Here is a 23,182-nt window from a genome sequence, read left to right as displayed (position 1 = left end):
TCCCATCAAATTTACGTGAAGAAAAAAAGTGAAAGCTTTAAACATAAGGTATGTCTACACTCTCCATATTTTCCTTATTGCTTCTTGGAAATTGTAACCATTTGATCACATATAGTTTTAGGATTTATAAATCCTTTCTTGTTGTGCACACATAAACTTTTCTTAATGATATGGTTAAAACTTCCAGCTCTATGTATTCATATTTTGTCCTATAGTACTTTTTTATCTAATAAAAAGAAATCAGATGTACATCATGAACAGTATTTTATTATCAAAAATCATATTTTGAGCGTTTCATTTTTATTCATATTTACACAACACAAAAACAGGCAAAAAAGAGCCGTGTTTCCAATCTCGAATCTCCCTCATGTGTCCACGGTTCCTTCTTTAACGATAGCCTTAGACAGATTCCTGGCCAGAGAGAGCCTGAGGAGCTCCACTTTGGTCTGCTCCACGTCTTCCTCCTGAAAACACAAATATGCTTAAATTAAACTTGTATGAATCAGCCTGTTAGACACTTTAACAATTGGAGAATTAAGTTTAAACTTTCAACACGTTATGACCAGTATTTGCATCTTTGATGTCGGAACTCCTATACATATTCATATAAAAACAATAATGGGAATCTATCTGCAGTTTGCATCTATAGCTTACAAACTTTTTGCTATAAAAAAATAGAGATCTTTCTTCTTCTTTTGACATTAAAGTTTAAACTCAGAGATGGATCATTTAAGCAGAATAATACCTGCATAGGTCTATCTGCACCAGGAGCTGCAGGGTCCAGTGAGGACGTCAGTTCCTCTAAACAATACATCAAATCGTAGGTCTGATCTGCAGAGAAGATCACCTGAAAAGAGGAAAACAGGGTTAGAAATAGAAAAAAAAATGTTTTTTTCCCAAGATACATCTAAAAATTACCTCCAATTAGAGTTAATTGATCCATTAAAAGTTTTAATTATGGCAATAAAAAAAACTGCTGTAATGTGATTTCAGTGATTTTGTACTTCTTCTTAGCTGTGGAGTTTCTAATTAAGACAGAGTGTCTTCCTGCACCAATTCATTTTCCAACATCAACATAAGCAATGCATGCACCAAGGACTGCTTGACTGCTGTTTAAAGGGCCATGACTGCAACTTTAACTCAGCTGAAATACATTTGCTCTGCCGTTTAGACTTTCAAATCAAATATTTGTTGCGTATTTTATAGCAGCAGAGATGCTTAATCTCTCAAAGGCAGACAAGACATACAAATAATGAGAAAATTTATGATGCAGCATAACTCATCCATCACAATTTTTTTCCCCCAGCTACACTTGCTGCTTTCAGGTGAGTACAGGTTGTGGCTAGACAGAAAAACTGTCTTTTAAACCAACCTAAATTTTAGCACAGAAGAAACAAAGAAGCTGAACTTTCATCACTGTACATATTTGGCAGTTACATTTGGATATTAACTGGATAGATTTATGAGTGACATAATATCAGAATTAGCAGGGATGCACCGATCCACTTTTTTCACCTCCAATACGATACCGATATTTGAAATGTAATGTCGGCCGATACCGATACCAAAAACAGCACTGAATTATTAGCTTAAAAATGGTTTCATTGTGTGAAAAAAAGGGACCATTCTTCTGTGCATATGATTGGACTTCCCTTTTCTTAAAAAAACAAAAACAAAATAGGAACCAACCCAAATATAAATGTTATGACTCATTCATTTAACAACTGTGGGCAAAATCCTAAACCAAAAGTTCTCTGACTTGGTCAACATGTAAAAAAAAAAGATTATAAAAAAAATTATATTATATTACATGATAAATTATTACAAGTATCATCTGTGGGATTTTTTTTGGCCTGTATACTGCTACATGGAAAAATTTTACTTCCTTCCTTTGCTTCGAGAAGTTAGCTGCTTCCCGCTGCTTCGTTTTTGTTTGCCGAGTCCGGTAATCTCAGCATGTTCCTTGTTATGAAACTTCTGGAGGTGTTTCATTTAGTTGGTGGTGTTATAGTTAATATGACCATGTTCTGTTGTTGCGCTGCCGCATGACGGCAGAGCATAGCATAGAGTTAGAATGAATAGATCAGCCCCTATATCGAGTCAATTGTCAACGATACTGATCTAGTTTTTCTTCTTCTATCTGGACCGATACCAATAAAAATATCAGATCGGTGCATCCCTAAGAATTAGTAGAGTAGACATAATTACTCAATAAAAATACCGCTATATAGCAAACCGAGTGTTTGCTATAAACAAATAAAGTCACTAGAATTTATTCCTCAGTACATAAAAAAATTGTAAGCAGGACTAAAATGTATTTCTAAAGCTTATAATACAAAGACACCACATCGCTACAGAGCCTTCCCCTTGCATTTCTAACCATTAATCCCCAGTTTAAAGGTTTAATGGCATCCAGGATGTTGACTGACCTCGTTCTGTTCCAGTAGCGGTAGAGAGTCCGTCAGCAGCGTCATCCAGAAGCTTCTGGGGGCGATCTTTGCCGTCATGAGGGAGAGCAGCAGCTTTGCAGCCTCCTTGTAACGCTTCTCCCCGTACAGTTTGTGGAACTCCCTGTATTTTCCTAGTGAAAGCAATAGAACAACATCCATGCAGCTCATTGTTGTGCAAAATCATTTAATGAGAGTTCAACTTCTAAACAAGTGAGATGTTAGATAAAACTTGATCTTTATAGAAGTTTGGGTCCAAGCAGAGTCTGTCAGGCTACAGCTTTACATTTAGCACAGCGCAGCTCTGATTAGATCAGTTTCTTTGAGTCTAATGTGAGTGAAGCTACATGCTGAATGTTTTTTCCCCAGTGTGAAGTGAAGACTGAACTTGTGAAAGACCCATCTGCGTCTAAAGGGAGGCGCCGTGTGATGAGGAGGGGTGTTCATACCAAGGAAAGTCAGCCTGTCACTGAGGAGCATCGCTGGTCCCAAATTGTCAATCAGATCCAAGTCAGAAAAAGTCCCTTTGGCACAATAATCCTGTAGAAACCTAAAAAAAATAAAAATAAAAAATCATTCATTTGTTATTGTTTTGGTCAATTTTACAAAGGAACTTTAACAGAAACCTGAGCTAGTTGGTTGAAATGAACCTCTTTAGTGTCACATAACTGTAGATGTGAAGGTTTTGTTTCATAAAACATAAAAATCTTCCACCGTTTTTCCTTTTCTTTACAGTTGTGTGATTTTTTTATGGTTTTCCACAACACAGCATCCTTACCCTGAGAAATCAGTGGTAGTGATGTGACTGAATACTTTTAAATGATGCTGTAACCCATAAATGAAGAGATCACTGTTAACCCAACGTGAACAGAGAAAACTAATAACCTCTCAGAAATGAGGGTTGCAAAAGCAGCATCTTTGGCTCTGATGCTCCAGGACAGAGCTGAGCCCAGTCTGTTGTTCCTCAGAGCTCTCATGGCCATGATCTTACAGATACTCCGCACTGAAAGAGAAACAGGGAGGCAGTGTTTCAATGCAAAATGCACTGCAAACCCCTGATAACGTTACACAAGGGAAAAGGAAAGCTTTTACCTTGCTCTGACATCTGCCTCTCCTCACAAATCCGGAGAACTTTGAGCGCCTTGCGTTCGGTGTCTAAAGGCACACGCTCGATCTGCAGCTCAAGGCAAGCTCGCCCCAACTCTGGACAGTGGTCAAAGTAATCCACAGCGCACTGCCAGAGACTGCAGAGCAGGAGGAAAGACATTTAGAATATCCAAAAAACAAAAAAAACGACAACTTCTAATTACATTCTAAATAAATATTGGTGCAAGGAAGGAAGGAAAAGCAGACTAAGAAAGGAAGAAAAGCAAGGAGGGAAGGTAGGACATAAGAGTGAGGAGGGAAGTAAGGAAGGACATGAGTTAGGGCTGGGCAATATGAAGAAAATCTTATATCACAAATTATTTGGGCTATATCGCGATACACGATATATATCATGATATGTTCAAATCACCCTCAAAAACAATAAGACAGCATAAAACTGCTCATTCAAACATTTGGTTTCAAATTCAAAACCACCTATTTTTACCAGCTCAAAGCTTTTCACTAATAATTCTTCCATATTATGTCTTTCAGTGTCAGTAATAAATCTTTAACAAGATCCCAGCAATCAAACAGGAAACAAAGAAAAAAAGACAATACTAAATAAAATGTAAATAAAAAAGGGCTCTTTTGTGCATAATAAAAAAAAGAAAAAGAAAAGCACAATAAAAGAAATTGACCTCAAATTACAAACACAAAAGTGAAAACACTGTCTAAAATATAGAGGATTACTGGTGCTTTCAAAACTATTTGCTTTGACTTTTACGTGCAAGGAATTGTAAAGAAGCACAAAGTAGTAAAATTGAGAACACCTGCAAAACCTCTGAACAAGACCACATCACAGGTATTAGAGCTTCTAAAAAACATCTCAATAACGTAATAAATAGCTTCTGTGATTTCCCTCCATCTCTACTTTTTCCTTTCGCTTTTTCAAACGGCAACGCCAACATCATTGCTGGCAAGCAGAGTTGACAACATTCTTCATTTTGCAGCGAATTACTTTTAGGTGGAGCAATAAATTTCTACTGCTACCTTTTGCAGCACATCTTACATATTACCACCTTTTGTTCGACGTCCTTGGCGTGAAATCCACACAACTGCCATATATTGCTAAGCTGAAACACCTGCTGTTGCCATATTTCTGTTTAGACGAGGGGTTTATGATGCATTCAAAGTGTGTGGGAAAAATAAAACTTAGTGAAATAGATGCAGACAGTTTAAAGCCATTATGCAAATTTGTACTCGATGGCTGCGATAGTCATTTTAACTTTGTGCGTGGGAAAACTTGAGATTTGTGGAGTATATTCGATACAGACGCAAAACCTCTTTCTGTCAATCAGCTTTAATTGTACAAGGCACCAAAACATGGAATACATTACATGGAGAACTGAAGGGAGAGTCAAACTGGGTCCTTTTTAAACATAAACTTAAAGACTTTTTATTGAGAGGTCAGTCATGTGAACATTAATAATCTAACTGACCTGAGTTTATTTCTGTGATGTTTTAATGTGCAATTTGCTCTGTTGTTTCTTGTGTACAGTCACTGTGTTTTGTGTAAAAGCCTAACTGGGGACAGGCATTGAGAATTAGCCTTAGCTAAAATGTTGTAGTGTGTGACATGATGCATGAAACATACTTGTCCCTATCAAATAAACGAATAAATAAATAAAAAAAATACATCGCTCACCCCTAGCATGAGGGTGAGGAAGAGAGAAAACAGAGAAAAAGAAAGGAAGGAGCATGTGAACCTTAAGAATTTAAGTCTACCTGTGATGAGTGAATAAACCCGAGGCGTACTCCCGCAGGAGGAACTCTCTCATGTTGGATCCAAAGCTGAACACAAACAGAAACACCTTAATATTAGAGCTTTGTGTAAAAATGGCACCTAGACCACATTCCATAAAGCAGAGTTAGAGGTAATCCAGAATAAATTCCGATGTAAATTACTGGATATTCTGGCTTTTTCTTCTCAGAAAGATAGCAAACCGTGACCCTGAGAAAATTATGACCATAAATGCCTCACTGAAACAACCCTGTAGCAGCAGTAGCAGTATTTCCTACTTTTTAGCTAAGATCTTAACGAGGAAGTGTTGGAAAAGACATCTTTTTCTGGAAGAATCTATTCAAGTTGGAGCCCAAATAAGATACCTCCCTCCGTTAGAAGTGGGCAACAAGAGTGAAATTATATGTCTGTTTTCCAAGGAATACCTCTTTTTAAAATGTGCTTTAAAGCTACAGTGTGTACTTTTCAGCGACATCTAGCGGTCAGACTGCAGACTGCAGCAACATGAACATCTCCCCCCCACCGCTTCTCCCCCCCAACAGTACGGCGAGCGTTACGGGACAAAATGTCTTCCACGACGTCCGCATCACCTACCTTCTCAAGTGATGAGGTTTGTTTACATAGATAATTTTACAGATAGTATTTCATTAGTCTGTGTGTTCAGTAACGTCTCAGTTCATCTCTCTCAACTTGCCGTAGTTACTTTCGAGCGTAATGGGCGATCTCGCAATCACTAGTTTGTTGGCTCTGCGCTGCCGTAGCGCAAAGATGTCTGCCTCCATGGCTGCGAGACCCGCTCCTATGTAATTATAAATAACGAATTCTAAGGCAACGCAAATATTAAGGTTAAAAGGCTGAGCTCGTAGATGATAAATAACATAGTTATGTATAATATATTACATTTCTGACTGTATATCCCTGTAATTATTACACACTGTAGCTTTAAGAAAGATACCAGATTTTACTATTTTTCAGCAGTCAATAGAGGCATACGTTCAAAAAGGCAAGTAAAGACATTTCAGCCATAATGCAAAGTCTTCTTAGGTATTGTTGAGACCGTTTCTTTTCTGCCTTTCTTGCTGGTTTCCATGTTTGCAGGCTGCTCTTCTCATAAATTACCAAATGCTGCTCTCCATTTTGGGAACCAAGAGAACTCTCCTATGATTGGTTACAAAAACCAGGAAGTAAACATGTACTACACAATCCACCAAAGTAGATCTGCTCCGTACCTCTAGGTTCAAAAGAAGAGAAGCTGTTGGTGGAAAGGACAGGTGTTTTTAGGGAATGTTACTTTCATCCCGAGTGACAAATGAGAATGATTTTGGTTCATTTTACAATAAATTTTTACTTATTGCCATTTTAATCTGCACCATCCTGTCATCTCCAAATCAACTTTACAACCTAACGGATCCTTACTTTAAATTATGAGAGTGGAGGAGTTTGCAGTGATCCAGCAGGTCCGTTAAATGAGCCACAAACCACCAGTTGTTGAGAACAATGCTGAGCAAAAAAAGAAGGAAATTAAAAGATGTTAAAGAAATATTTTTAATAATAAATATTTTTGCTTATCTCTGGAGATCAACACAACATCGTTCTACTATCCTACCTGCAGTCTTTGATCACCAGATAAATGTCAAACTCAAAGGCAGCCAGTAAGATGCTGTCCAAAGGCTCCTGGACGCTCCTCGAGTCCAAGAACATTGTGAGGCATGACTGCAATGCAAAGAGAAGAAGAGTAAAGCCACGCTGTAGCAGTAAGAGGCGGTACAACACTGCATAGAGTGGCGTTTACCTGTGCGTAGTAATGTAACTCGATTGGTTTCACTGTAGGGTGGCAGTAGAGCAGTCGAGTGACGAGGAAGTGATACCAGGTACCGAGCAACTCCTTCTGCTCTAGCAGAGTGTCTTCATCGCCCACAAGGATCTAGAAAAGCAACAAACCAACAAAGACTGAAAATGTCGTAAAAAGCTCAAATCATGATGGATTATATATAAAAAAAAAAACGTTAGTATAAACAAGTGTTTATAATGTTTTCAAACCCTCCAAATAAACATAATTACTACAAAAACAGGACCAAACATAGATGATAATCAATCAGAGGGTCTCTGACCTTACAGATGAGCTCAAGATGGCCGTTGCTCGCAAAGGAATTATCGCTCAGGCAGCGGTCCACCTCTTCATGCCAGTTCTTCCACTTCACATCAAACTCTGTTAGTGTCTGAGTGCCAGCAGGCTAGAAAATGAAGACAGGAACGCTATCAGCTGGTTCATGCAAAGACATTTTCATCCAACGACAGAAGACGGAAAGAAATAGCAATTAAATGTTTTCTAAATTCTGTGCACCCTTTTAATAAGGCTCATTTTAATGCAGTAGGTTGGAAACAAAGCATTTATTTGGGTGTAAGAAGCTCTGCATATAAAGCTTTGCTGGTTCTCACTCTGGAAAGTAATTTTTTTTAGGTCAGAAATCATTATACATCATAACAAAAATAAATTCTTGTGATCGTGAAAGGCATCCAAACTGAAAACCAGTACTTTTTCCAGTATCATATAATTTCATTCATTAACCATAAGCAATAAAGCATACTTCATAGTATACTAACATTGAAAAAGGGCATCTTGCTGAGTAAGCCGTCCATTAGCTTATAAATGTCCCTGGAGGCTGGCTGTAGGCTGGCCTGTTTCCCCAGCATCTGTCTGGCTTCCTCCAATCTGCCCTGCAGGACGTAACTCACCACCTGCAAACACCAAACACACAACAATTGAGATCTGCCACTGCCTTGTACGGATCATGAACATCAGTACTACTAGAACCTATTCAGGACCTACCACATCCCAGTAGTTGTGGTGCTCTGCAGGGCTGTCGCTCTGCAGCACGTCCTTTGCCTTCTCCTCCACATCAGCCCTGTGTAACCTCACCCAGTCCAGAAGGTGAAGCAAGAGAGTGCCAGCTGGGAAAATCAAAACAATGTTCGCTTTCATTTCACAAAAGAAAAAGTGGGAGATCTTCAAAAAGAAGGAAACTGGATCAAAATAAAAATAAAATAAAATAGATTTACCAGGGGCAGCTTCAATGAAAAGCACTTCACACAGGTTCCAGATCAGCTCTATGGCCAAAAGAATAGAAACCTGTGACAAGACAGGCAAAGAGTTGGAAAAGGTCAGAACAATGATCATTTTCTGACACTTTTTGTCATAATAATAAGGCAAATCATATTAATCGAAGCCTTTTACCCTCCTATTCAAACAAAACAATTCAAATTTAAGTTTTCCTGCTTTCTTACAGCTAGGATATCTCTTTTCTATCTGCAAAATACTTCCAGAAATTTACCTTTTCAGCTCCTGCACTAAGGTCACACATTACCTCCCACACCCATGACTATAAATAGGACTACCTCTATGTCTATGAAAGAGACGTATTGAAAAATCACTTCTATAATAAACAAAAGCTGAATACATCCCCACTCTACATTGACTTATATTTAATTAGACGTAGTAATGATTTAGTAGCATCAGGTATCTGAAAATTGTTCCAAAGGATGACCTAGATTAGTTCTTCCACATTTAACTGCCAGAGAATACTTCATTAATACAGGAAGCTCTTTTTCCATACATACTAAGGCCGGGCAATTAATTGCTTTTGCAAAATAATTGCAAAGTGACACCATGCAATTTCCAAATTGCAGAGACACTGATTTTTATTCACACGATATTTAACAAGAGTAGGACACAAAATTTCATCCTCCAGCCCTTTAGGTGGTGATTAAACACTTGAAATGGATTTGTTTTCACACAGAAAGGTAGAGAGAGCTGCAGCTAGCACGTAGATCCATGAATGGAATTAAAGCTATATAACAATGGACTCTGGGCAAGCAAGCTTTCAAAAACCAAAAGCCTGGAGGTGAAACAGCTGCAAGCTTGGGGTTAGTGCAAATGAAATTAAAAATCGTAACTTTGGTTAAAAATAGTTTAAAAAAAAAAAAAAAAAGTTCAGCCCTAATACATACACAACTTTGTTTGGATTAACAAGCTGATTAATAATAAAAGTTGGTTCACTATGTCATTTAGAACCCTACTATTTTAGTGTTTTTTTTACTTTTAGTTAACAAAATACGATCCAAACCAAAAATTAAACTCTGATTTGTTTCTTGTTGTGTTAAAGGGGAAAGTAAAAAGTGTGAACGAGGTCATTACACTGAGAGGATTGAAACAAGAAAAATCTACATTTTAATAGACGACAATAAAACACTCTAATAAACCCAGTATATCTAAAGTAGCTGATACATGCCTGATTTCCGTATTGTGTGGCCATTTCGGTATCCCTCGTGGAAACTACAAAAAACACATAAATGTACATGAGGGAATTTTTAAAAAAATGTACTTTTTTTAACCTCAATAAAACAATTCAAAAGCATTTCAATCACTTTTTCAGGGGAATTACCTGCAACTTGCTGGAGCTCTTCCATGCAAGCCCGAATCACAGATCTATAGTTTCTACTGATGCTGACAAATCTATAAAAACGTGACAGACAGGCTACAGATTAAAAAAATAAAATAATGACACAGCCTAAAAATTATTTTATGTAAATAACTTATTTGGCCAAAGGGGAGCTAAAATGTTATGTGATCAAATGGACTTACTGGTGTCTTTTGCTCTTGCTGGGGACGTCCTCTTTGATCGTCTGCAGTCCAACAAAGATGTGATGCGACTCATTGAAAAGTTTGCGCAAAATCGGGGAGTATATGTCCTCATCTTTCCTGACCTTGTGGATGAAGGCCCCACCTGCATCTGGCAGCAAGGAACCTAGAATATGGAAGGAAGACAAACAAGACAGTCACAACCCCCAGAGAGGCAAGGCTGGACAGTCCCAGAAAACTATAGCAACCCTTTATTATTCACAGTGTGTTCAGGTAGAAGCATTAACATACATCTGTTATGTGACAGACCACCTCAAAAACAGAGCTCAGTTGTTAAGGAAGAAAATAAAAATGTGGCATACAGTTCTACGCAGCCCCTCTCTAATCTGAGTAATCCAATGTGTGTAACTCAAATTCTGTGACAATACAGACAGCATTTAGAGGTCTAATCTAATCTCATTAGATCTAATTCAGAATTTTTTGGCAAAACTTTTGATGAATGTTGACAGAAGCTCTCCATTCAACCTGAGAGTGTGCAGTTTTTTTTTATTAATAGGCAGAAAAATTAGTCCTTAAATGTGAAAAGATGCATATCTCCAAAAACCTGCAGATGTAGATGCAAAAAAGGATTGTACTATGTGGAATAGCAATACTTTTAGAATTTGTAAACCTTTTATATCTTTCTCACACTGAGTTGGTCTATCACAAAAAATCCTATAAAATATAACATTTTCTGGTTGTTACGTGATCAAATCTACAATAAAATAATAATAATAACAATGCCTTTGTAAGAGGCAGTTTGCAGACATACCCGATGGCTTAAATTGTGTCTCATAAACAAGGATGTCTCCAGGACCCCAGGCAAAACCCATATGCTTCCCATGTCTGATTCCTGGTATATTCTGTATTGAAACAACATACAAAATGATAGAAAAACAAACAAGCAACTCTTTAGATTTAGTGTTCGTGTTCCAAGAGTATCCAGTAATGTACGAACAAAAACAAAAAAAACAACAAATACAGTTTAAATTAAACTTGACAATGGATCTCAGGTTTATGTTATTTCTAAAATAATTAAATCAGGCAGCATCAGTCTATCACATATTAAACATGTTGATAGATAGATAGATGGATGGATGGATAGTTTAGATAGATGATAAATACATAGATGATAGATAAATACATAGATGATAGATACATAGATGATAGATAGATGGATACATAGATGACAGATATATAGATACATAGATGATAGATAGATGATAGATACATAGATGACAGATGGATACACAGATGATAGATACACAGATGATAGATAGATACATAATTTCAGTGTGTTAGGGAGCACAGTTTATTACTATTAGAAACGTTGGCCGTCTTTGCGGGGTATAAACGCCTTCTTATTCAATGACTGTGAGAATTTGAAACAGATTATCGTTACTTAGCTAAATGGTTAGCAGTGAAACTCAGTCTGGCTGCATTGAATGAATAAAATGAACCTTACAAAGATAACTTACAGTGACTGTCGGGTCAACATCCACTTCCTCCATCAGGGAGCAGTACAACAGATCCTATATGTAGCTAAATTTCGAATAATTCAGCTATAAACATGCTATGAAACACATGTGCTTTTCACTTCCAGCGTTTACGCGCCTCTGTCTTCCGTTAAGAAGCCGCTAGTGCGCATGCGCCTGGGCTGCCCTTCTCATTGCCTGAATTTTCCTACCGACCGTGTCCTCAGGGATGGCTATTATTTTTTTCCTCCTCCGATGCGTAGATAATCACATATTAAAAATGTCCAAATACTGGATCAGCTTCGTATGCGGAGAATTTAAAGCTTCACGTATTTTACTGAAAAATAATCCTTTAAACCCCCCGTAGAAGCTGGAATTTAGGGATATTTCTTTTAGCTGATCATTTCTATTATGCTTAGAAGGTGAAACAAAATGGCCATTGGGACATGACGTACAAACACCAATAACATCATGTTGCTTTTCTCTAAACGTGTATAACGCCATCTGATGATCAGAACTGAAAGTTACAACACAGATTCGAGACCATCAGTGGGATTACGTGTGTTTTGTAGAAAATCAGGGCTACAAACTGAGAAAGTACACCATCAAATGGGGGAAGAAAAAAAAAAAAAAAACATCAGTGTGCGCGTGCACGTGAAATGGGGCCTCTGTAACGCGCATATCAGTCTCCCGCCCATGTGCGTGACTGCGCTTCTATCCCTCGTGACAACCCCTGGCCAGTAAATGCAGCGTGAGGTGAACGCGCACTGACACAGGACCGCGCACGTCGTTCGGAATAATTTAGACGGGCACGAGTACGTGCGCGTACCCGTATTCTTTGTGTGGCAGCATAGTGAAGCGCCAAAAGAGTGACCATGGCTGATGAGAAACCAAAGGTAAGTCTTTGTGCTGTTTAACCGATAATATTAATCCATTTTATAGGTCGTGTGATATGAAACGATTAAAAACAAAGATATAATCCGGAATTTTCCGTTATGATTGTTTTGAAAGTTGCATACTGAAATGCAACTATCTGCTTTACCTACTTTGATAGACCGGAAGGTTTGGGAGCGCGCATGTGAACGCGCGCAGCCCGGTTTTTCTCTGCTTGTTCTCTCAATGTTAAGCAGCTGTTATAGTATAAACACTAGTGTAATTGATCACATGGAAATATGAAGATGCAAAACATTGTTTTCCATTTTATTACACAAACTTTATAAGTCAAAAGCAATTCCTGGGGATTTTTAAATCCAAATACTAAATCTTATTTCCTCGTACTTTTTTTGGTTGCTGATTAAATTAGTTTAAAAAATGATTCATAGCTATTAAACTGTTTAATGCTCACTGAACTCATTTGTTGTGATTTTTTTTTTATATGCAATGCAAAATGGAGCATCATTGTAAATAAAAAGGTGAAAGTGATAACCTATTACTCTTATAAATCAGTTATAATACCTCTTTGTGTGATTTTAGCTGTTCTGTTAAGGGCGCATTTTGATGAAGAACATAAGACATGACGAAGATATTGATTTATATATGATAAACTGATTGCTACACTGAAAATATGATCAAGAACTAAGTAAAAATTACTGTGTAAGTAAGTGTATTTACCCCTCATTTCAGTATGTAAATAAGGGGATTTGCAAATGGAATGAGCATTTTTACTCTTTAAATAAGATTATTAGGTAATATGCACTTGAAATAAGACAATGCAATAGTTTTATCTATTATATTTGTATTTAATTATTTTAAATGTAATTTGTTCTATTCCTGTCGCAAAGTTCAAGAAAAAAATGCAATTATTTCAGGAAAACATGACTTGTTTAGATGTACATTTTTTGCACTGTCTGATCTTTATCAGTTGTTGCCATAAGGGGTGATCAAAGTCATCCTAATTGGAGCTTGGCGTTTTAATGCTTTGTGTCTGAAATGCCATGACTTTCCATGTATTGCATCAAAGCAGATCTGTGTATTCCCACGCTGATATAGTGATAATTGTGATTACGGACCAGGAAACAGATCAGTCAGCTTAAGTTGCAGAAAAGTTTAAACCAGGACTAGGTGTTGCAGCAATATAGAAAGTTGTGGACTCCCTGTAGAGCATGTTTCAAAAGATAGTGTGAAATTTAAAAAAATGCCTCACATGGAAAACACATTATGCAATGGTCATGAATGGTTGTGGCAGCATGATGCTGTGTCCTGCTCAGAGGCGATCCACAATGTGCTTTCCATCCAATCAGAAAGAGTTTAAGCTGTTTGGCTTAGAAGGGCTGGCAAAATGTAAACCTCTGGCTGCTGCAGATTTAACTGCAGAAAAATTATGTTCTACCCAGCATTAACTTTTAGAGACTGAGTATAAATAAACATCAGGCTTTTCAGATTTTCATGAAAACAAATGCTTAACATTTTCCTTCTGCTGTACAATTAGACACCACTTTTACTCAGTCTGCCTCAGAAAATCCCAATGAATAACCTTCCCTAGCAAACAGTGACCCTTAACTCTAATTCCCAACCTCTCTCTTCTTTTATCTTGTGCCTTTTCACTCAGGAGGGCGTCAAGACGGAAAACAACGAACACATAAACCTGAAGGTAGCAGGACAGGATGGATCTGTGGTGCAATTCAAGATCAAAAGACACACGCCACTCATCAAACTCATGAAGGCTTACTGCGAGAGACAGGTGGGCAAATAGCCTCTCAGATGTAAGGAATCCTGCAGTCGTTCTCACCCAAACATAAGATTATTCCCATTTTACTAAAAAAGGCTGTTTACTGTTATCGACCCGATTACAATATCAACACAAATGCTACACACCTTTATTCTTCATTTTGTAGTGCGGGATGCTAGAAAAGGTTTGATCATGAGATATTACTCAAACGAAAAGCAGAAGGTATTAGAACATCTGACCCATTTATTTTAGATTTCTATTTTTTTGTCTTAATGTCAGTAACTGTACTTGGACCCTTCCCTGTATGTTGCAGCTTTTAGTCATAAAGTAAACCTGTGTGGAAACATTTTCGCACAGTAAAGTTCTTACCATCTAACAAACGTTAAGGATAATCTGCTTCTGAATTCATTTTTTAAAAGGACCAGCTAAGGAGCTTGTTTTTATTTCAGAGCAGCACCTCCAAACTATGCACTTGTCTTTCTCGTTTGAGAAGCGAAATTGTTTTGTAATTATTATCTTTTTACAAAGCACTAGGAATTTATTCACTGTGATGTTAAGGTTCTGGCTCAAATTGTGACCTTAGTGACTCAGTTAATTAAGATGTAATTAAGATTTCCCTTGACAATAAATTTGTGACATTATGTTATGAATCAGGCATCATATTTTAGCTGAACAATGTCTAATCCACTGCAGCTCACTTAAGGTCAACTGTAGAGAATAAAAGCCATGAAATTGTTTTTATCTCATCCAGCTTTGTTTAAATCTAAAAAAATGAACAGTTTTTTTCATCATATTTCAATGCACACTATTTAACCAAACACATTTAAATGTAAATCCCTTTATCGCATCTTAACCCATCCCATTGGGGAGCAGTGGGCTGCCACTGTGCGGCGCCCAGGGAGCAGTCTGGGGTTAAGGGTCTTTCTCAGGGACCCAGAGTTGAGGCTGTGTGAATGAGTGGGAGTCAGAACCTCCGGGATCCAAGCGCAATGCTCTAACCACTAGGCCACCACTCCCCTACCTTACACATCTGCATTCATATGAATGAACAATCATTACCCATCGGGCTGGATTTGATGTTGGGCAGCTTTTGCTGCTATACAGCTTGAAATGTTAAAATTCAGGATTTTATGGGACTTTACGATGCAAACAAACAACTACCATTCTTTGGCTAGCAGCTGAATCCAGGCTCATTACTGGATTTTCAGAAAGCAGATCTATTCCTCTCCAGATCTATTCCGCTCCAGAGTCCAGGAGGTTTACCACAATGGTTTTTAAACGTTGGACGCCCCAGCCTGCATCAAATAACAGTATTCATGACTTACCACTAATGGCTGCACCTGACATAAATGTTAATGACCAATTATGTGAGGATCAGGGAAACACCGGAAGCATCCAGGAGAGTAGATCTGGAGGAGCCAGTTTGAAAAATACAATTTTACACCACTGGACAAGTTGTCTTTGTGATGTAAGGCTTGGATGCAGCTGTTTGGCCATGGGATCACATTCCATGAAGCTTTCTGTGTTCTGTTCTTGGGCTAATCTAAGGGCCACGTCACATTCTGCTTTCAGTACCAATCAGGGACTCACTGAGCTCCTGAGAGGGACCCATTCCGTCACAGATTTTTTTAGAAGCAGTTAAGGTGCTGGGGTTTATACACCATGGGGGTAAAGGGAAATGACACATTTGGAAATACTTTCCTTCCAGAGGGTGAAAGCAGGCAGCAGTGTCCATTTCTTCCAGCTGCAAAGGAACTTCTAACCAGCACCAACAGGAGCTCCAGTTGTTACACCTAGAGCATTTATTATGTTTGTAAGACATAACAAGAAAAAGAGATATCCCAGACTGTACATGTCTACTTCTCATTGCTACAATCTATACATTTACTGGATTTTCCTCATAAGAAGATTTGCTCCATGTGGTGGCACAGGTTGTAGTACTGTTGCCTTACAGCAAGAAGGTTCTGGGTTCGAATCCCTGCCCGGGGTCTTTCTGCATGGTGTTTGCAAATTCTCCCTGTGAATGCAAGGGTTCTCTCTGGGTTCTCTGCCCTCCTCCTGTCCAAAAACATGACTGTTAGGTTGAATGGTATATCTAGATAGTCCCTAAGTGTCTGAAAGTGTGTGTGTATGTATGGTTGTGTGTCTCTATGTTGCCCTGCAACAGACTGGCAACTGGTGGAATAATAGATAGGTGGTTATTTTCAAAATCAGATTTTAATCTTAAGCATTTATTGCACTAGAGTGTCAGTGCACAAGACTGTCGTTAAATTTTAAAATCTTTATATGGGTTCAGAAAGTGATTTTCATGCTGCTTTGGTTCTGATTCGCATGTTTGACTTCCATTGCCAATTTCTTTCCAAGCTCAGGGACAATGAAGTCTGAGGTTGTTGCTGTAGAGCAATAAAGTCCTTGATACTGAAGCAGATTCACCCAGAAAGTCTTGGTTTTGTACAAACATTGACTATGTTGGTGTGTTTTAAGGCCATCAAACAAACACATTCCTCCTCTTTTAGGTCTTTGATTGTTGTCTTATTATTAGCAAACTTAGGTTGTTGCATAAGTGTTTTTAATGTGGATTGTGACTGTGAATGACAAGCGTTTTACGTCTTCCCAGGGACTTTCGATGAGGCAAATCCGGTTCAGATTTGACGGACAGCCAATAAATGAGACAGACACACCAGCACAGGTAAGGCGGGAAGATGACATGAATGACTTCTATAGGGCAAGCTACTTTAGTATTTGTTTAATTCAATTATATACGTATGTAAACTCTTCAAGGGGCCATTTGCTGAAAGGTAACCCAGGTAGAGCAGTAAGCAAATACTGTAAAAATGGAATCATTTTGCATTTGAAAACCCTACTTATCCAGAACTCCTTTAAGCACATTTAAGTTTGTGTATTTTTTATTTTTTTTTCGCCATTTGACAATGCAGTTAAAAATGCTTGTTTATAAGTTCAAAGACTTGTTTTAGGTCAGTAATTTGGTAAGAGTATCTCTTTAAAGATTTACTGGAAAATGAAAATTGCTGAATTATTCAATTACTAAAATAACTGACTGCTGCGGCCTTGGATTTGATCATCGTTGGCTTATTGAATAAAGAAAGGAGCCTTCTGTCATGAGCTTGAATTGGGAATTGTTGACAAGATATCCACGTTGTTATTCTTCAAATGTTCTGATAAAATAAATCTAATAATTCGGAATATAAAAGAAACAACACATAAGAAATAGTACTTGAAATTGTGAGGGATGAATAATTTTTTTCCAGCCAGGAAGTGCCGTGGTGTAAGAAGGCCAAGGATTTCTTAATAACCAAAAGACTTTTAATTAATAAAAAAAACAAAGCCACTCTTTTGGAACTACATAAGTCAGTTCTTTTTTCTTTTTTTGCTTATTTAAATGTAAAACCTAGATCTGCTTCTATTGTTTTAATCGTTTTCAAGTTTATTTTTAACTCAAAAGTGCTGAGTGATTATGCATTTATCCATTACCCTTTTTTCCGTTAAGAGGTCATTTTCTTGGGATGCACTGAAAAGTGCATTTTCAGTTTTCAGCCAATAGAAATTTAACGCCAAAACAACACGGATGAAACTTGCGATGACTCGACAAACAGCACATCAAGCACGGGGGGGAAAGGATTGCAAGCAAACAGTACAGCCAATATGCAGAAACGTTGACTGTGTGAAGTAAAGTACTGAAGTAAGATTGCTCAGGTGGTGGAGCAGAGTTTGTAATTGAGTGCGTGGCTGACAGGTTCTGAGTGAGGGTGCATGAGTTTGAACTCTGCACAAAGGTCTCAATGCGTGCTCAGTGGCACAAATTGCCATAGAAATCCAAACGTCCACATTGTGAATATGAGAAGAATTCGACACAGAAAAGGAAGCTGTTACCAAACATGGCCACTGTCTGTGGTGACGTGTTTGGAAATGCAAGAAAGTTTTACAGATATTCTGCCAAGATAAAGGACATGACATTGCCAGTGGTTAATAAATTCAAATTAATTCAAAAAACTTTATTAATCCTTTCAAAGGGAAATTAAATAAACATTTACATATATATATATATATATATATATATATATATATATATATATATATATATATATTAGGGGTGGAACGGTTCACAAAATCCATGGTTCGGTTCGATTCAAGGTTTCTTTGTCACGGTTTTCGGTTCGTTTCAATTCGGTATTTGTTGATTGTTACACCGAAATCCCATAAAAATTTATGAAATTAATGAAAAAATCCCCCAAAAAATAATTTATTGTAATTATTTTTAATGATCCGCGGAAACCCTGGATCATTTCCGTAGGTTTTGCTGCTTTGAATTTAATCATCTCGCGCATGCTCTCTACCATCTCCAAGGAACTCAGAGGGGAGCGGACGGGAGCCACAGTGGGGGCTGTAGGCTTTGCTTTGAGCAGGCGGTCTGGAGCGCAGCGGGGCAGAGCGGTGGTTGCTGACGGAGTATGAGGGATTTCGGGGTTAGCATGACATGTTGGTCATGTTGCTGTTAGCATAAACAAAACGTGTTGCACAATGCTTGCACACTGTTGCACTTTTATCCACAACTTTCTTTCCGCCGTCATCGTAGGTCACTCTAAATGCAAAGCGCTCCCATACAGCAGACCTATAAAGTGCTGCTGGCGCGTCTTCCAACTCCTGTTCTTTCCCACTCGCCATACCCACACAATTCTCCACAACAACTGATTTTTTTCTGCTACACCCGGCTAAGCTGCTTCGCCGCTTCTTCTTGTTTACTACTGGCGGTTGGCATTGGTCGCAGTACCGCCACCTTCTGCTCTGGAGTGTAAACGCTTCGCCTATGAGAAATAGGAGCAGCGCATGAAACGAACGAAACACACGCGGACCGAACCGAGACAGTCGAACCGAACGGTTCGGACGGTTTTCATAAATCGTCCCATCCCTAATAAATATATATATATATATATATATATATATATATATATAATTAATTTGAAAGCGTTAGTAGACATTGTAGCCAATGCCAACTAAGCTTCTCTCAGTGTTTTGGTTTTCGGCATTAGTATCCTCATGTTTTTGTTTTCAGTTTTGGCCAAGAATTTTCATCTTGGTGCATCCCCACTATTTTTCTTTACTCGTCATCTCAGCCCTGGGGTTAAAGTTTCTCAAATAGACAATAGATCCATCTTTATAAATGCAATTATAAGTCATGTAATTGGGGAGCAACCTGCCACTCGCTGCCTCTATGCAGGTCATGGCGCTGACATTATAAGCCTTTAGCGCCTCTGGCAGTGGCAATGCACCACTCTCAGTCCCAGTCGGGCCGCTGAGTTAAATATGTCTCTGCAGACAGATGCCAGTTACACTCACAGCAGCTTGTGGTTGAGGTCGTCACAAATCATTATTGTATTGTTCTACACGGCTAGGCAAGTCTGCATTCCCTTTGCTGCTGTCAAGAAAGGCAAATACAGCTTGCCGTTTCAGTGGCCAGCATTTCTGTTTGATGCCTGCAGACCATAGAATTCACTTTGTATAGAGCAAAGTGTCGCCCTGAGCCCAACTACCAAAGAATTGCAACCTTTTAACATTTAGATTTTGCCTTTTGATGTTTGTCGTAGAGCATGTTTTAGAACTGTTGTATTGACAGGCTGGCCAAGGGGGGAATTAATCAAAGAAGCAAACAAAAAGAGCAGCTGCAATGATAAGAGATTAATATTTTTTTTTTGTCTTAGACACATATCTTTGCATTAAAATAATGTTTAACATTTACAAAAATATAGGAACCATTTTACAGCACAGATGGAAGAACATGTCATTGGGAAGGCTTTTTGACACAAACCTCACAAATCTGACCTTAATGGAAGTTTCCCTTAGAGGGATGGATAATAGTGGAGACTAGTCACAGTTAATGGGATAAAAATAAAAAAAAATAGGTAATTGTGGAAGATCTGTTACAGACTCCAAATAATCTTTAAAATGCAGCAGAGGCCCATGTCACTACCCGATCCGTGCCATCAGCTCGTTTGTGCAACCAGATATACGTCCAGGTTGCCCTCGATTTTATTTTATAAAAAAGACCTAAATTATGTTTTTTCCTCCCCAAATATAATAAGCATACTAAAGTATAACATGTCAAACGTTAATATTGTATTTTCTGAGAAAATCAATGCATTTAAATCCTTTCTGTTCTATAACTCACCTGTGCCCACTTTATTCCAGAAATGGGATCCTATGCTACTTCCAGAAGGCAACTTTTACGGCTTTGGAGTTAAACATAAATTGAGTCTTTTTGAGTTTTATGTTTTCCCTTCCTGTTAACATTATGGTATAAAGTGCGTAACCTAAAGAAAGAAACAACTTAAAGAAGATAAACATGGTTTAATTGTATCTTGCCGGACTATTCTGAGCATGTCCAAATATGACGTCAGATAAGCAGTTTAATGGAGAAAACGTAAAAAGCATCAAAATGGTTTGTATTTACATTCTTTAATGATTTTAGGATAAAAAATAAGTCATTTTAGTACCAGAATTACATTGATTATAGAAACCTAGATGTATATCTGGTTGCTCATGGACAAATGAGCTGATGGGATGGATCAGGTAGTGACAGCCAACCTTACAACTGGAATATGAATGATGTTTCAGTTTAGAGCAACAGTAGAAGGGTTCAGACATGTTGGACCCAAATCCAAGTAAACATCAGGGTTTAAGGTTAGGCACTGTACATTAATATTCTCCATCCAATCTAAAAGAACTTTAACTATTTTGACAAGAAGCATAACATGGATTGATTTAAATGACTTTGATGAAATTGCATGGTATGAATGGAAAAAAAAAATCTATATTGATCTCCCTTTCATTATCACACAAACAAGTCAAAGAAAACCCAATGGAGTCTTAATTATAAGAATAAACCGATATAAAGTGCTGCAGTAGGGGAAGTATGGGCTGGTATGAACTTCTGAGGTATGATAACTTTAAAGCCATTGCATTATTTTGAAATTTATTAATAAAAAATAAATAAATATTTGAAAAGTTTGCTAAACTGGTCTGATCTTTTCATGATATCATAGTCATAGTTGGCTCTAATTGTCAGCGGTGGAAGCTGTTTAAGATCTAAGGTGTCTTGTAGAAGTGTCCCTCCAATGCAGGGTTCACTTCCCTTCGTGGTGCACTTTCATATTTATGTATAAAGTTTATACGTGACAGGGTGACTGCAGGTTCAGAATGCTCCCCTTCTCCAGCTAACATGTAGTCTGCAGAACTAGCAGCTACAGGGGGCCATGGGGGGAGGGCTGGTGATGCTGCAGGTGCACCTAAGGGAGCCAACAAATGTTTTCTGAGGAGATTTATGTATAAATGAATACTTATACTACAAAAAAGTTTGACTGAAACCAGGATTTTTAATATGGTGGTGTAATGCAAAACCGGTAACCATCCCATGCCTTCTCAGGGCTCTAAAATCAAATGCATGCCGCACTTTTTAGATTACCAAACCCCTTTAGCAGGATTATGTTCTGCTATCTTTTACATCAAATCTGTATAGAATACAGGTTTTTGATTCTAACCTGTGGATAGAGGTGATGGGTATGGACACTTTTTTTCCTGTAACAACATTATCTGCTTTTCTTTGCAGTTGGAAATGGAAGATGAGGATACGATCGATGTGTTCCAACAACAGACGGGGGGTCTGATCTAACCGACCACAGCTGCCGTCTTTTTGATTCCAACATGACTGACTTCCCCAGCCCGTTAACACCCAGCGGCTGGCTATTGGCAACTTCTCCAACAGTCTCAACATAATTCTTACAGAGGAGGTTTTAAATTTCTGTGCTTCACAAAAAAAAAAAAAAACTGCTGTAAAGAATTTCTATTCATGCCCCTGTTACTGTTTTTGTCTTTGTACATAAATTACACCCTGAACACATTGCATTCTTTTGTTTTGTTTTTTTTTTTTCATGCTGTTTTGTGATAAATTTGTAGAAGTTTCCCTCCCAGATTGAAGGTTCGTTCTGCACAGACTCAGAAAAATATTGAGAGCAGATAAAAATGAAAGTTTTTTTGATCTTGTTATTTACTGTTAAGCTAGGCTTGATAATTGTCTAGCAGATCTCTTCTTAAGCTGTTATGTTTTGGGTCTGGCTGTCATTTAGTGAGCAGCACATCCAATCTTGGGAACACGACTTGGTTGCTGTTTAACTCTGTAATCAGGGAAAACAAATCTATACTTTTTATATTGTACTGGATGTTAAGAGTACTCATTTTACTTCACCACTTCATACTTTGGGAAGGCTAAAAGGATGTTTTGGTTAAATATACATCTGTATTGTTTATTCAAATGCCTGTTAAAATAAAGTTATTGTTCTCTTTCCCCCAAAGGTTTACTTGTTTACATTTTCAGATCTAGGAATGAAACTTATGCGAGATCCTTGCAGATCAGCCAATTTTTGTCCTCCTTTCTTTCTTTATTGCTGTTTAAACACTTCAACTGGACTTACTGGTTATATTATTTGTAACCTGTAGTACAATGGGTGCTTTTAGTGGTGCTTTTTGACATTTGCAAAGTAAACAAAAGGGTGTGAAGGGGTTCGAATCCGGCCTGTGGTCTTTAGCCGCATGTCTCGCCCCCACTCTCATACCCCCTTTTTTTGTCAGCCTACTGTTGAAAAAATGAGCCACTAGTGCCGTAAAAAACTGAAAAAAAGCAAAGTAAACAAAATTAATATGAGCCTTTACGCAATAAACCACTTGTTAAAGTAACAAAGTGTAATTAGTTCATCAAATGTTAAGTTTCACTGGCTCTCATAATGAGCGCTCCGCATTAACCAATGGATCAGAAACTAGAACTTGGGGACAGTTATATATGTTCTTGGTATTGTATTTCTGGTATTATGTCCTTGATATATATTTTGCAACGTAATCTAAGTACTATTTCTTTCACTGAAAACCATTTTTTGCACTAAAAACAGATTTACTTTCAGTCTTTAACTGGGCCATAGTGCCTAATTTTGCCATAATAAATTGCCACAGTTATACAGTGAA

The 23,182-nt window shown here is 37.9% G+C and overlaps 2 protein-coding genes across 2 annotated transcripts; one reads left to right on the top strand and one right to left on the bottom strand.

Annotated features, from left to right (window-relative positions):
- Positions 1 to 350: 350 nt before the first annotated feature.
- On the bottom strand, positions 351 to 11,659 carry nup85 (nucleoporin 85kDa). The gene is made up of 19 exons (XM_015402977.1): positions 11,491 to 11,659; positions 10,785 to 10,875; positions 9,977 to 10,139; positions 9,777 to 9,847; positions 9,624 to 9,667; positions 8,395 to 8,464; positions 8,165 to 8,286; positions 7,939 to 8,073; positions 7,446 to 7,568; positions 7,127 to 7,258; positions 6,941 to 7,047; positions 6,751 to 6,834; positions 5,319 to 5,384; positions 3,540 to 3,691; positions 3,333 to 3,450; positions 2,897 to 2,997; positions 2,430 to 2,581; positions 746 to 847; positions 351 to 464 (listed from the first exon to the last, which is right to left on the bottom strand). Exons 1-19 carry the CDS (start codon positions 11,521 to 11,523, stop codon positions 366 to 368), a joined length of 1,965 nt encoding a protein of 654 aa, XP_015258463.1. The 5' UTR covers positions 11,524 to 11,659; the 3' UTR covers positions 351 to 365.
- Positions 11,660 to 12,163: 504 nt separating this feature from the next.
- Positions 12,164 to 22,520, top strand: sumo2 (small ubiquitin-like modifier 2). The gene is made up of 4 exons (XM_015402991.1): positions 12,164 to 12,383; positions 14,036 to 14,167; positions 16,773 to 16,844; positions 21,777 to 22,520. The coding sequence occupies exons 1-4, from the start codon at positions 12,363 to 12,365 to the stop codon at positions 21,837 to 21,839; spliced, it is 288 nt and encodes a 95-aa protein (XP_015258477.1). The 5' UTR covers positions 12,164 to 12,362; the 3' UTR covers positions 21,840 to 22,520.
- Positions 22,521 to 23,182: the final 662 nt, after the last annotated feature.

The sequence above is a fragment of the Cyprinodon variegatus genome, unplaced genomic scaffold (genome assembly GCF_000732505.1).
Source record: "Cyprinodon variegatus isolate N-32 unplaced genomic scaffold, C_variegatus-1.0 Scaffold1422, whole genome shotgun sequence".
Classification (NCBI taxonomy): domain Eukaryota; kingdom Metazoa; phylum Chordata; class Actinopteri; order Cyprinodontiformes; family Cyprinodontidae; genus Cyprinodon; species Cyprinodon variegatus.
This window is presented reverse-complemented; position numbering and strand designations above follow the sequence as displayed.